At 32.2% G+C, this 15,417-nt stretch overlaps 2 protein-coding genes across 4 annotated transcripts in view; both read left to right on the plus strand.

The window, feature by feature from the left end:
• The first annotated feature begins 2,902 nt into the window (after positions 1-2,902).
• On the plus strand, positions 2,903-7,566 carry LOC146531079 (uncharacterized). Of its 2 annotated transcripts, none has more exons than XM_085199061.1 (6): positions 2,903-3,005; positions 3,299-4,118; positions 4,553-5,035; positions 5,524-5,723; positions 6,079-6,210; positions 6,361-7,566. In XM_085199061.1, exons 2-6 carry the CDS (start codon positions 3,302-3,304, stop codon positions 6,910-6,912), a joined length of 2,184 nt encoding a protein of 727 aa, XP_085055187.1. In that variant the 5' UTR covers positions 2,903-3,005; positions 3,299-3,301; the 3' UTR covers positions 6,913-7,566. The 2 variants fall into 2 exon arrangements, with proteins under 2 accessions (XP_085055187.1, XP_085055185.1); XM_085199059.1 differs by lacking the exon at positions 2,903-3,005 and adding an exon at positions 3,071-3,228.
• Positions 7,567-8,090: 524 nt separating this feature from the next.
• Positions 8,091-15,417, plus strand: part of norpA (no receptor potential A) — a 77,698-nt gene continuing 70,371 nt past the window's right edge. For both annotated transcript variants that reach the window (XM_085199057.1, XM_085199054.1), the window contains exon 1: positions 8,091-8,266. The gene's annotated coding sequence lies outside the window, so the exon portion shown is untranslated. The remainder of the gene's footprint in view (positions 8,267-15,417) is intronic.

The raw sequence follows: 15,417 nt of genomic DNA on the forward strand, positions 1-15,417 counted from the left end.
ATTTCGCCATTTTACTATAGGTATATTATGTAGTTAGTTTTATTTAATTTATTGTGACAATTATATCGGTAAACTAATAAATAACTAAAATAGTAAAAATATTCTTATAAATTTCACCGTTTAAAGTTTCCGTACCCAAAGTATGAAACGGGACCCTGTTAATATGACTTCGCTATCTGTCTGTCTGTCACCAGATTGTATCTGAAAATTTCACAGATAATTTTTGCATTTCTGTTGCCACTATAAGAACAATCCTAAAAAAAACTAAATAATATAAATATATTACCAGAAATACGCCCATACCAGACATGATATTTTGTGCTTTTTATAGATAATATTACGGATCCCTTCGTGTGCGATTCCCACTCGCACTTGGCTGGTTTTTTAAACATCAATGACCAATGCTTATAATTTATTTCCCTGTATAACTAAAAATACGAAGTTGTCTATAGCTATGTATCATAACTTAAACAATGCTATAATACTTTGCTAGGTGTTTAAAAATATCGAACTATAAGTCTCAATTATGTTATTGTTATTTTTGACAGTTTAATGCCTAACTGTAAATAAATAAAATAAAAATTAATATTAATAACTGTGTTTTTATTTATAGTTTATTGTCTATATAACCATATCAAAGAAGTTATACAGAATCAATCAACATAGCGTTTTACAGATTTAAGTGATTCTTCACTTTGTTTTCCCTTATAATAATAAGTGTCCCAAATGCATGCAAGAAATAATATCTCTAAAATTTGGCGGTACGTGGGGAACGGGGTTTAACACTAACACTAGTTTTACTCTGCGTGGCCTACCACATACAGAGCACACAAATAAAGAGAATAAAGCTAAAAAAATATACAAAATTAATAATTTAATGATATGGCCATGAATCTGAATAAAGGTCCATTAATTATATTAATCTCTTAATAATAATAAGTAAGTCTATATTTGTTAAAAAGTAAAAGTAAAAATGAGCAGGAAAAAGTTGTTTTTACATCTTTGGTTGGGTTACGTACGTTTTGTTTACCAACTACTTGAAGGCTGAAGCTGCTCTTATAACATTAAAATTAAATTAGCTTCACACTGTATTCCGCACACAGCAAGGTAGGCAAAGGAAACCTAGTGTTAAAACACTCCGTTCTCCTCTTTCCGCCGCTTACATAATTTCATTTTCCGTCTATTATTTCATTTAGATAACGCCGGGTTGCGGAACTCAACTCCGGGCTTTTGCCTTAAGGCCAGAACGGAGAAATGAAAACATTAATAAATAATAATTTATTTCCTCGAGTAGGGATAGAACCAATAACCATCGCGTTACAGTCACGTCCTTGTGTCCCTGCATATAATAATAATAATACCTAGTCACCGTCCTTCAATTATTCAACTAAAGACGATGAAAAATCGAATATCCTTTAGATCTTCTTCAACAGCCCAGTTCCTAGTACATCCAAGATCCATTCCATAATTCCAATTTAGTATTCCATATTTTTCATAGACCCTACGCATTATCTGGTAACCATTTGTAGGCTACCTATGGTTACTCAAAGATGAATTCCGGATAATGCGCCATAGTAAAAAAATCCTTACTTTAATTTTAAGATATAAGAAACAATCATTACCGAAGGGTCCTCTAAGTGTTGGAGCTGTGTCTCTACGCAATCCTTCTATAGGACCGGGTTCTTTTTTACCCAAGAATTGAAGAAACATATAGTTAAGGAAATATTATTATATTGGTATTCTATATATATTTATTAATATATTTTTATTAATTTTGTAAGAAAAAGATGCGTATACCCATATGTCAAACACTATTAAGTCGATTTTACTTGCAGTTGTGCGACGGAACCCAACCTCGTTACCAGATCAAAGAAATTCAAAATATTAAACATTTAATTTCCTCGAGTGGGAATGGAACCCACAACCTTTCTCGTTTATTGTAGCACGTTTGCACCACTGCGCCACGACTGGCCTCGTGATGATATAAATATTACAAGTGAGCAATATTCAGTAACCTATATTTTTAAAAGAATTACAAGTTGACCTAATAAAATTGTGTTAAATATCCAAATAAATCAAAGTTTTGTTAATTTTTAATTTAGTACCTAATATGTGTAGGTACATATTGTTCACCTTGGCTTAACTGACACCAATGTTTTTACTTTCACTTAAAAATAAAATGCATACTGTATGGCGCAGTGGCTGCAAGAGGCGACGCTTTCTACTTTAACTGAGGTCAAGGATTCAATGTTATACAAATCTTTTTATGAATCATATAAGAACTAAGCTACCGTGGTGGAGCGGCGCAGGAGTAATTTATTTTAATTCGCTCATTCAGATACCAAGCGAAAGCTCGGAATTTAGTTCCGCCACATTTAAAAATAATACTACAATTTTAAAAATATATATTATAACAAGTTGTAACATACGTATAAATACAAAAATAAAGATTTCGTACCGAAGAAATTAACTGTTTATGAAATAAAAGTACCAAAGAAGCGCCATAAATAAAGAACCGAACCTAAAAGTACTTACTATAACAGTATACTTACCTACTCAGGTATCAGAAAATAACTAATTAATTTAAAAGTTTAAATTACCTATATTGCAATGTTCTAGAAATATCAATTCTAATCGAAGAATATTTTTTAAAGTAAATGCTTTAATATGCTCAAACAAACTCCTTTTTTTTAAAAAAAATGGATTTTTTGAAAAAAGAATGCACTGAAAAACCATACTACAACTTACACTTGAAAAATAAAAAAGAATATAAACGATTTTTTTTATATCTAAAACATTTAATATTATATAAAATTATATCTTTGCATTAAAAAAATAAACCGAATTATAATGGCGCGTAAATCTTAAATGTCATAGCAAAATAATAATATTAAAAAGTAATGAAAATGGAAGGTAGATTTAGAATTTGACTGATTTCATCTATATTATACCTTCACACAAGTTCTTTTGAATTGCCAACGCTGCAGACACCCGGTTTACACGTGGTAAGATAATTAATTTTTATTTATATGACTTTTTACCCGAATATTTTCTCTGTTTGTTTACCTCCATTTGAATTTATAAAGTAATATGACGCCAACCGTAATTTTGTTTTTTAATCTATAAATTTGAGGTTAGAAACTAGAATAAAGGGTCATAGGTGTATACGATAGGTTCTTTTTAGTAAAAATGTTTACAATATGTATGCAGATTACTTTGTGGGCCCGTGTAAGTACATTAGCTTATATGAAATGTGATTTTGGTTGACAATAAAAAATTTTTTCGTGATAAATTCTAGGAAATGGAGGAAGAGATCTATATTACTGAATCAGACAAAAGCTACCCAGTGCTTCTCATCCCTAAGGAATGCACTTCCTTTGAACCTAACCACGACAATACAGACAATGTGATCATTGCTGTCAATATTACTTCTCCTGATACTGAAGGCAACCAAAACGGTATTTATTCTGGTTTTTGTAACGTTAAATTTATCGATAGTTTCGATGTTAACATTAGTGATACGGATATAAACGGACTGACTGATTCAAATGAAAGTCCTGTACCTATCACTATAAATGATGCCAGCCAGTCCCAGGTGTGGATAGACCCAGCGAGGAGTCCGTTTGTCTACAACAGCCATGGTGCTGTGGATTTTCAGTTTCAAACTCTCTCGAACTGTTCAATCGTGGAACAGCATAACACTTACATTACACATAATGTGTATAATTACAAGGAGTCCATGCATGACTCACCTGTACAAGAATTTGAAAATAAAAAGTTTAGAAAAATCATAGCTACTGATACCAGTCAGGTGCCATATACAAATTTATATGAAAACGATGAATTTGAGTCTGGAGTTTTCTCGAATCAGCTGCCGGAGGAAATTGAGGAGAATGAGAATAAGGGAAGAGAGGAGTTGAAGCACATTGATTTGCAGAAAGAGAACGACGCGTTGAAACAGCTTATGTCCCCGGATATTCAATCCATGTCGAAACAGCAAAAGACAATTTTGTATTCGGGCCGCGACTCCCACTGCGGGCAGACGATACATAAGATAAGGATCGATGATCCATCCCTGGAATGTGTTGGAAACGGAGTTGGAAGTAAAGCCGTTAAAGGTAAGGCATTGTAGTTTTAGCTATGACTTATCATGTATATTAATTTCTTTTTTCAGTGAAAGCAGAGGGAATCCACAGTTAAAACACTCCGTGTCCCACTTTCGAAGCAATTTTCAAAAAACTGTACAGTTAGTGACAGAGCTTAACACCACGCTGTGTCTAGAACGAGTAAATAAAAATAAATCGTTTTCTCGAGTGAAAATTGAACCCAAAACTGTTGTGTTTACAGTCAGACGCTATGCCACGACGGTCTCGATATTTATACATACTTAGGCCTACATATACATAGACTATCCATAAATAAAAGGCGGAACATGAAATTATGTATCGTTAGGACTCTCTTAAAGGAATTTAATTTTAGTTTGAACTTTAAAACTAATTTCTTAATGCAATTAATTAACAGTTATATAAATTGATATCTAATTTTTTAACAGAAACCAATTCGACAAACCAGAAAAAGTATCAATGCGAGAAATGCAAACAACTATTCGATCAAATAACTGCATTTAAACAACACATGGTGGGGAACCACAAGAGTAAAAAGTCTACAATAAATAACGATTCTACACCCGAAGTCAAATATGAATGTAGCGAGTGTGGCAAGATATTGAAAAATAAACAAAAATTTGAGATCCACTGCCTCGGCCACGGCGACCCCGACGTCGAATGTGAGAAATGCCATAAAGTATTCGCTTCCAAATTCACATTAAAAACCCATCGGAATTCGGTACACCAAAAGAAGTGTCAGTGCGTGTACTGCACTAAATCGTTCTATTGTGTTAGAGAATTTAAAAATCACGTAGAAAAAAGCCATATCATTTTCATTTGTGAGATATGTGATTATAGTGCTTCTAAATATTCTGAATTTAAAGCTCATATTATGTCGACTCATAAACAAATTGAATTGAAGCACGCAGGTAAAGAATTCTATTTTCTAAAGAAGTTTTAGTGTATTTTTTACAGGCCCATACTTTATTTTACTTACTTAGCAGGGAGAACCTAGCATCAAGACACTCCGTTCCGTCACCTGAACTAAAAACATTAAGTGTTGACAGGCGGAACTCAACCCCAGGCTTTGTCTCACCAGAAAAATGAAAATAACATCCCGCACACAACAGGGTAGGGCAGAGGGAACCTAGTGTTAAGAGACTCCGTTCTCCACTTTCTGCCGAAATCTTTAGGCATTGCGTGTTGAGTGGCGAAACTCATCGCTGCGCTTTGCCTCAGCACCAGAGCAAAGAAATGAAGATATAAAATTAAATAAATATTTCATTTCGTCGAGTGTGGGATCGAACCCATCTAGTCGCGCTTAAAGGCACACTTTGTGCCCCTGCGTCACGACCGGCCTCATTCGCCTGGCTTTTGTATATGTTAAAAAATAAGAGTTTAATCTATTGTATTAAAGGTGAAGGTAGTTGTACACTATCATTAGACGATGATAATATACTTCCTGAAGACTTTATAATAAGATCTGATGAAGACCAGATGAAGGTGGATAAAATTGCCGCTGCTTCTGAAGCTGATTCTGTTATAGCCAAAGTTATGGCTACCGAAATATTTATGCCGCATTCCAGAAAGGCGTTGAAATATAAGAGATATAAAAAGGTAATATAATTATGTTTTTATAATTTTACTAATATTATTATAGTAATTATGCTTGTATAATGTGTGTGTGCTTGTACAATGTTATAAATAAGTTATAAATTACAAAAAAAAGTTTGTTTGTTTTACTTTTACGCCTAAACTACTCGCAATTGTCTATACTATAGAGTATACATTATATTAGAATGGAAATAGGTTATTTTTATAAAAAATATATTATAATTTATTTAATTATAATTTAGAAACGAACTCTGTCTGCTGTATGTTTGTCTGTGACGTAATTTCTTCGCTCTGGCACCAAAATATTGCTTATTTACTCCTCTTTGCGTGAAGTTTATAAAAAATATAAATATTTCAGATTTGCAACGTTTGCTTAAAGTCTTTCGATCGTATTGGGGACTTAAAAAGACATTTAATAGAACATGTTGTAAAAAGTACTCTTGCTAAAACACCGGTCAACAGAAATGGCACCCTTACTATACAATGCGAGGTTGGTTTTTTTTTACTATTATTATTTAAAATTTGTGTGTTGTAAAAAGTATTACAAATTTGTACTCGAAAACGACACAATAAAACTCCTGAAAGTAGTCAAATTATAATACATAATTATTTCAATCTTCTCTCTTTTCTCTCTTTCCAGATATGTCAATCGGAAGCGTTCTCAAGAGTAGACAGATACAAATCCCACTTACGCGAGCACGCCAGACTAACCTTATACAAATGCACATTTTGCGACAAATCCTTCAGCGACTCGAGCAATTTCTCTAAACATAAAAAAATTCACGGCACCACTTTCTTCCAGTGCGATTTATGCCAAAGAAAATTTAATTCAAAGAAAACGATATCCCGCCATATGGAATATCACAATAATAATTCACCCCTATATTGTCGCTACTGCGGTAAACAATTCCATTTCCGGTCAATGCTAAACAAACATATAAAATGTGCTCATCATAGAAAAATACCGAAGTTTCGTTGTATATTTTGTCAAAACCATTTCAAGACTTTAAAAGATAAATGGGATCACGAATGGCGGGTGCATAGCGTTAGAAAAATCGTTGTTGACTGTTTGATTTGTGGATCTAAATTTAGGAAATATTCAGAATTAAAAAAGCATTGCCACCTCATGCACGACATGAAAATACCACGGGCTAAGTGTTTGAGGAAGACAAGGTTGCAAATTAGGAATTGAAAATTAATATGGCAGGTCCATTTGAAGCGACATCTTTTATTTTTGTAATGTATTAAATTATTTGTATTCATATGAAGTGTGACAGCCACGATTTTAAGTCTGATCGAAACGATTTTGTGCGATTTGTATTAGATTTGACTGTTTATTGTTATATTAATTATTACTACTTTTAACTTATTTATAATATCAGAACTTAGATTTTAAATATAAAAAAACGTTATACCTTCGCTCAAGAAATTATTAATGCAAAAAAGAAAATCGTATAATTATTATGGTGGATCCATTTGAAGTGCCATCTTTTATTTGTTTATATTTTTAAATGTATATTTTCCTTTTATTTAAATTGTGCCGTTTGATTAAAACGGTTACGGTTACTTTTATACGATTTATATTAGACTTTACTGTCTTATATAAATCGTAACTGTTACTAGTATTTTTTAAATAATGTTTTAGGTTAATCTTACATAACATCATGAAAAATATTGTTTTAATAAATCTACTTGATTATTAGTATTTATATTAAATTTTGATTTATTTATATATAGTTATATTATCATAGACCATGAGGCTTATATAATTTATCGTAACGATATTCTTTATCGTTTGTAGTTACCTACTTATTTTTAATTGTATTAGTAAATGTTTGTCTAAATATTTTCTGTATATTTTATTTAAGAGTGTTGTCTTCATTAATAAGGATAGAGTTACAATTTTGATCTTAAGATCAGTATTGTAACTATATGTAAGTTTTACATCTTTATTTTTTTAATTATTCGTCAACAAATCATCAGGATTTGTTAAAAATCAAAGTCAATAACAATATAATAACTTAAAGAGTTTAATAAACTCTTTAAATTATTATATTCTTATTAAGCTTGTTTTTGTTAAACAATTGTTTTTTTCCCTAAATATATAATATAACTTTAATATTTTATCTTTTTTAATCCTGCTCATCTGCGCATTCAAGTCTTTTTAGGTTTTAGGTACATTCATAATCTGGTGGAAATAAATTAAAAATAAATATTAATAAAAAAACTCATAAATAAAAACCGTTATTATATTAAAATTTAAAAAAACTACAAATATAATTCTAAATAGTAAATCGCAGATTATAAAACGGCATTCGACCTTGCGTAGCACGCGTGCGCAGTACACCTGTCATGGAGTATAGACGTTGCTTCACGTTCAGTCCGCGGCTTTTTATCAAGATAATAGCACGTTTCGGGATTAAATAATCACAAAATAATATAATATCTAACATATTATCTAAGTAAATATCTATTAAAATTAAGTTTAATTCAACATTTAGTGCAAGGTTCCTGTGTTTGTACGGATTTTGTGTTGGTATATGCAGGTTAGTGTCTTTATATTATTATATCACGATATCACGTTCTAAAACTAATAGAAACCATAAAGGTTTTGTTTGTATGAGCGTTAAAATGGTTTTTATGGCTCTATAATAATTATATTGTATATATCTTTTTTATTTTGAATTAGATTTTATTTATAAAATCTTTTAAAAGTAATAAAAAATATTGAGTTTTGTTTTATTTAGTCTTTTTATAATATTCTTAATTTTAATTTATATTTTTATTATAAGGTTCATAAACCTAATTATAAGACATGAAACAGTGTTATTATAATATATAATTCATCATTTTCATATTTTTAATGTATACAACTTACCTATTATAAATATAGTTATTTAAACGTTATCGAGATAACATAGTATAAAGAAAATACAATGAAATATAAGTAACTTAACTAACTTTTATTCACAATTAATAATTTATTATTACAAATACTTGTATTAAAAATATTCTGATTTTAAAAGATGTAAATGAATGCGTAAACAACACAGATGGATTAACTATAGACGAAGGTTAGAATTTTTTAAATTACCTAACTACTTAGATAGAGTAGCCTGAATTAAATGACTTGTGCTTATAATAATTAAAATAAAATCAGCTTAACGCTGTATCTTGTATCTTGCAAACGTGAGTGACGGAACTCAACGCCAGGTGTTTGCCTTGACACCAGGGCGAAGAAATAAAAATATTAATAAATAATAACTCTTTCCTTCGAGTGGGAATCGAACCTAAAACCACAGTCACACCCTTGTACCCTGAACCACGACGGTCTCTCGGATTATGTCTCGCATTATAATAATTAATTTGTGAAATATATATTAAAATAATACGAGTATAAGGTAATTAGTTTAGTCTCACATGCCTAAGTTAAGGTATTTTTACGTAACGCATTTTTACTTCACTTTGTATACAGGTAGGCACGGGGAACCTAGTGTTATGAGGCCCGCCTCCCCAGCTAGCGTAACTCAACGCCGCTCTCACTCTTTTAATATTATATTTATGTAATTATAAAATAACAATTTTAAATTATGCCTTTAAATTAATTTCAGGCGTCAAATGCATAAACATCGAAAAATAATGACAAATGGCACTTACGTACTTATTTTTATTGTCAAAAATAAATCAAAACCGACTATCGGAATCCTGTTCATCTTAATCAACTCAGTGAAGAACCTACGATCATTGCATGCGGCTAACTGCAGCATAAATATGTATTATTAAAATTAAGACCGAATTAGTTATTCTATTGTTAATAATTAATTGTAATAAATTAATAAATCTTACAATTACAATATTAAAAAAAACTGTAATGAACAATTATTACACTGTTATAGTGTGGTAACTCAAAGACATGGATTTAAGAGGTTCGAAACTTACACTTTATTTAATAATTGTTTATATGCAATTTTACTTGCAATTCCGTAAAAAACAAATTAATCACTAGATTTTATTTCGCGCATTTACCTGTATCGTAAGAGAAACTTACGGAGAAAAAAAAAAGAATACTCTGATCTTTACTTTCTTGTCAATTTTAAGACAATGCACGTTATGTGGCCACCTACTGGTTACATGACAGCTCAAATAAGCTATAGTTATTTCAATATTTATACGTTTACTGAAAAAAACCTACCACTAACTGCTAGTATTTGACAGCCAATGTCGTTAATTCGCTTAACTTGGAGATAATATCGTGGTGCCGTGAGACAGAACATAGTTTAATTATTTTCATTTTTGAACTCTAGTAGCGTGGTTTTGAGTTTCGCCACTCTACACCCAATGCCTCCAAAATTGAGCGAAATATGGGAAACGAAGTGTCTTAACACTAGGTTCCCTCTGCCTGGCTTGGTAGGGTGTTAAGAGAGGCAAAGGAAGACCTCGCTCGGCCTTCGCAACGACAGCGTCGTTGATACTGGAGGAAAGTCACGTATGAAACGTGGTACAGGTTCCCAATGTTTGCCCTGGGAGAACATACTTTTTAATATCGCTACCACCGTTCCTTATATGATCGAGGGTAATGCGATCCCGACGTTTGAACTAACTTTCATTTCTACGGCTTTACGTTTAGCTCAAGTAGGTATTGTATTGATACTACGTGAGTTACTTGAAGTGGTGGGGTTTCTATCGAGTATACTAACGACCCTTATTTTTCATCCATCCATCCATCAGCCTGTCAACGTCCACTGCTGGACATAGGCCTCCCCTAATTCTCGCCACTCCGTCCGGTCTTGCGCCCTTTGAATCCAGCGGATTCCCGCTGTCTTTTTAAGGTCGTCGGTCCACCTGGTTGGAGAGCGGCCTGTGCTCCTTTTGCCGAGACGGGGTCGCCATTCGACGACCTTTCTTCCCCATCGGTTGTCGGCCCTCCTGACAATATGGCCTGCCCATTGCCACTTCAGCTTGCAAATTTTGAGAGCTATGTCGGTAACCCGCGTTCGTCTACGGATTTCATCATTACGAATTTTTACTTTATGCTATTTTTTTACTAAAAGTGTAATTAGTTTATAATTGTCTAAAACATGTTTGAGGCCCGCAGTGACGGAGGGTCACAAAGTGTGATTGTAAATGCAACTGGTTGTGGGTTCTCTCCCCACTCGAGGAAATGAAATGCATATTTCATATAATAGCGAAGAGCAATATCACTTCTCCTTTTTTTTTCTTCATTTGTATTAAATTTGTATTGTTATTACTTGGTGCCAAATTTCATAACTCACTGAGGGAGGTACTACCCTAGAGGTAGTTTAAAATATAACTTACAATTTATCTAATTCAATGTTTGGCACAATGTTTCTGCCATTTATATTGGTTCTTTAGCTCTAGTAGTATACAATGTTGGCACGAACAAACACACATACTTTATTGAATACTATCGGCATACGTCACCTAACACGTTGTATCAGATATGTGGGAGAATGTTATTTATAACGAGCGAATTTGCGGATATTCTAAAACATTGATGGGTTGTAAGTTCGATTTCCACTTGAGGAAATGAAATATCTAATACTTTCCTTTCCTAAATATTTTAGACACTCAGTTCCTATTAAGACATTTCCGTTCCCCACTTTCCGCTTAATTCTGAAGTAAATGCGAGTTGAGGAGGAAAATGAAAATACTAAATATATAATTTCATCAAGTGGGCATCGAACTCACAACTTGTCGCTTGTACAGTAAGGATTTAAAATGTCAAATTTGTGTTTCCCCAGGTAAAGCCCAAGGCCCTCGTTATTTAATATTTTTCTTTTAACATTAAGTAAATAAGTTGTTAGGTAGGTACATTTGTAATATAATTTGTAATATATAAGTTTGGCCTACACGGCCCTCATTATCATTGAATTAAGTTCTCGATTTTTATTTCGGTTATTTCGCTAAAAATATCATTGCCTTTGGCAAGTTCTTAAAGTTATTGAAGATATTTTATTATGAAATTAAAAAAGGTTCTGAAAGATCTAAAGAAAACAAACATATTATTTGAAATTTATTAATATTTTAAGGGATTGCTTTGTGTTGAGTGCCAGAATTCAACACCGCGCCAAACACAAATTTACGTGCAAATTATAAAATTATTTGGCAGCCTTATGCAATAGTCTTTTTCAAATGTTATATTCTGGAGGGCTTTTAAATGTTTTTTCCTGTCCCTTAGTAGCTATAGACAACCCATCCGCTGTCCTTTTGTTGAAAATGCCCATGGACGATGATAGCTCCCCATTAGTGGGGCGTCTGCTTGATTACCTATCTTATTCTATACAAAATATAAGAACTGCTTTTATTTGAATAGTTTTTTTTTTCGTATTATGCTATTTTTCCGTGTATCAGAGCAACGATAACCTGGAGTCAAGACACTAGATTCCCGGTTTCCCTCTGCCTACCCTGCTATGTGGGAATACAGGGTCAAACTAAAAAATAAAATATCTGTTATGAAAATGACGATTGGTGACTGAACCCACAATATTACTTTTACAGTCAGGCGCAGTCTTAGCGGAAAGTTTGATATCAGGTGGTACAAAATTAGAAACAGAGAAACTAAACACTTTGGACTTTCTGTCCATCATGCTATGTAGATTTCTAATGTATCTATTCATTTTTCGGATTATTTTTCTAAGTATTTGTACTGCAACTTCTCACTTCTTGCCAAATTTCATAATCGTAGGTCCACGGGATGTAGGTACCCTATAGGTTTCGATTACGCGGCAATGTTCATACGAAAAGCAGTATAAACAATGTATAAAATCTCGGTTCTTTTAATTGCGTTGACTTAGAAAGTTAATTTTTCTAAGACGGGGATGTTTGTTATTATTATTATTATTTCAACTTTATACCTCCTCGCTCTCTTGAGAAAAGTGAAATTAATAGACTGGCAGAGAAACGAATCACAAAATGATCCTATAAGGGTTACAAAAAAATGAAAAAAATATATTCCCAGCCCCCATTCTCCCCATGCAATTACAATTAAAGCTAATGAATTAAAACCAAAAGACAACGCGTCACCTCCTGCCATTTACTTGCCCCCTGAACCGTACACTCCCTTTGACCAGGCTTCGCTAAATCGAGAAGTGACCCAAGAAATAACTTAATGTACCGTGACAGTAAGTACAGATTTATAACTAGGGATGGGGGAAAAATAACATATATTTTCTATATAAATAACGTATAATGTTGGGGCCAGTTATGTAAGTTGTTACGCACTAATTAATAATAGAACGATTATTTTATAGTTAGTTAGTTATTTTTAGTTCAAATTCAGTGTGATATGTTTAGCGAGGGTCATTTTAGTGGTGTTGATGATTTTATTTTAATTAAATCAATATATATTCCAATATGGAGGTAATGTCATAAAGAAAAATCGAATATTTCTGTGTCTTAAAAGAGTGTCTTACTACTAGCTCCCCAGGTTCTCTCTGCCTACCATGCCACGTGCAGGCTACAGCGCGAAGCTAAAAATTATTTATTCGTATATTGCTCTCCATGTATGTAAATACACCCTTTTAATTACAAACTATAACAGTAAATATTATTATAGGACAGGATAGAGTAGATTTCGTGATGTAGAACAAAGATTTAATATTCCTCTTAATGAACTATCGAGGTGTGATGACCTAGATATGTCAAACGATATTATTCACAGAGCTACGGTAGCCCGGCGTGATAAATCAAATTATAATACATATGAGGTTTCTAACTATATGTAACGCACAGAGCAGAGTTGGTAATTTTTATTCCAATTAACAAATCAGCTTCACGCTGTATCCCGCATACAGCAGAGAAGGCAGAGGGAACCTAGTGTTAAGACTCCGTTCTTCACTTTCCGCTGAATTTTTGAGGAATTAAATGGAGGAACTCAACGGCGGACTTTTGTCAGAGTGAAAAATGAAAATATAATATAGACTGGGATCCGACCGTTGAATCCTGCATAAACGAGTTTTCTTAATTAAACCTATATTAATGAATAATACATGATTAGTAGAACAGATTACACCTGGGTTGCCTGGAAGAATCCTGCCGCAATCACCTTTAATTACATTTTTTCGTAATTCGTTTTTGGAGAAAATTGCACCCATACGTTTTTTATATGAATCGCACATCATTTGAAAGATAATCGCATAAGGAATTGGAAAATTAAGGGTTGCCAGCTCTCAGTCTGCCGCAAGTCTAGGGTTGCCTGGTTTAAACATGTCACTAAATGTTAATAATTTGCACTCATGTGTTTTTTTAATGAATTATATATCAAATTAAAGCTTATTTTTTTCTGAACACTATAAAACAGGGTTGCCTGGAAAATTCCTGCCGCAAACAGGGGTTGCCAGCGTTTGAAATATTTTATTCCGGTTCCGTTTGACTATGAGAATAGACGATGAAATGCGCGGTCTACCTTATGTTTTAAAGTAAAATATTATATAATAGAAGGTCAATCTTAAAATCAATGTTTATTCTAATTGTTTACCAGTTAAATGATGATTTTAATCATATTAAGTACACGCAGAAAACTATTTAAAGATCATAGGGCAGAAGAAATCATCCTTATTTTTCAAGTAAAATAATGAATCTATAATATTGAGTCTTTGCAAAATCTATTTTCTAAATACTAATATTTATTAATTAATTTGAATTACCATTTTGAAACAATTAAATTATCTAATTAAGTAAATGTTTACAAATATCGATCTTCTATAAACTATTAATATACATACATATACATCATGTTCCCTTAATATAAAGAAGGGTGACCATTATTGCGGATATTTTTTTCATTAATTATATTGAAAAATACATTTCAATGAACTCTCTCTCTCTCTCTCTCTTCGTCCTCTACTTGTTTGATTTGATTTGATTTGATTTTTTCTCACGCAATTTTTCATAATTTGCATAGGAAAGAAATATATATAATAATATAAACAAAACTAAGTTAGCAAAATAAATTCGAAGAAAATCCGACAGTAATGCCGACTAATAAACGCTATTTACGGTTTATGACCAAGAGTCGGCAAATATCAATTAGTTGGCTATTTTATACTATAGATAAACATTTTGCGACGCCATACAAAGCAAACCAAATGCAATAAAATTATTTTCGAAGATGTATTGTTTCTAAATGCAATAAAAGTGCAGATGGCCAAATGAGTTGTTTTTGAGCATATTACTTAGTTACTTACCTTTCGTTTTGGAGTAAAGACGTTTTTACTTGACAAAAATGAAGATGTGAAAATGTGATAGAATTTAACAAGGAACCTTTCCAAAAGTGTAAAATTATGTTATTGTTTCGCCAAAAAATGAATTTTAAATACAGTGACATTTTTTTAAATAGTGACACAATGCACGGTTATCATTTACAGTGTTACAAAAAGTTCATTGTTTTAAAACAAAAATATAAAGAAGTATTTTTTAATTATTTTCTAATGCAAAACGAAAGTATACTATAATCTTTAATATTATATAGTTTAATAAAATGTGACAATTGTGGCCGTGGGAATTGCCTCAGTTTTGATTACACTAAGTTAGGGACGTGAGTGAGTGATTACGCTTTATTATAATTATAAGAACAATTCTTTCAGACCTAAATGCCTTAAAAACTATCAGCATAGATGGACAAGTTCTTGCTAGCGACATTTTTTTATCTATATTTTTTAATAGTTTTTATTAGTTG

This window comes from Heliconius melpomene, chromosome 16, assembly GCF_056956725.1.
Source record: "Heliconius melpomene rosina isolate 202511_hmr_F chromosome 16, ASM5695672v1, whole genome shotgun sequence".
NCBI classification, from domain to species: Eukaryota; Metazoa; Arthropoda; class Insecta; order Lepidoptera; family Nymphalidae; genus Heliconius; species Heliconius melpomene.

What these genes read in the sequence shown, in the direction of transcription:
- LOC146531079 (XM_085199059.1), top strand. Translation starts at nt 3,190, where the DNA reads ATGTTTACAATATGTATGCAGATTACTTTGTGGGCCCGT. An exon ending in AGATTACTTTGTGGGCCCGT is followed by an intron (nt 3,229 to 3,298) that starts GTAAGTACATTA and finishes GATAAATTCTAG; the next exon opens with GAAATGGAGGAAGAGATCTA. An exon ending in CCCTTACTATACAATGCGAG is followed by an intron (nt 6,211 to 6,360) that starts GTTGGTTTTTTT and finishes CTCTCTTTCCAG; the next exon opens with ATATGTCAATCGGAAGCGTT.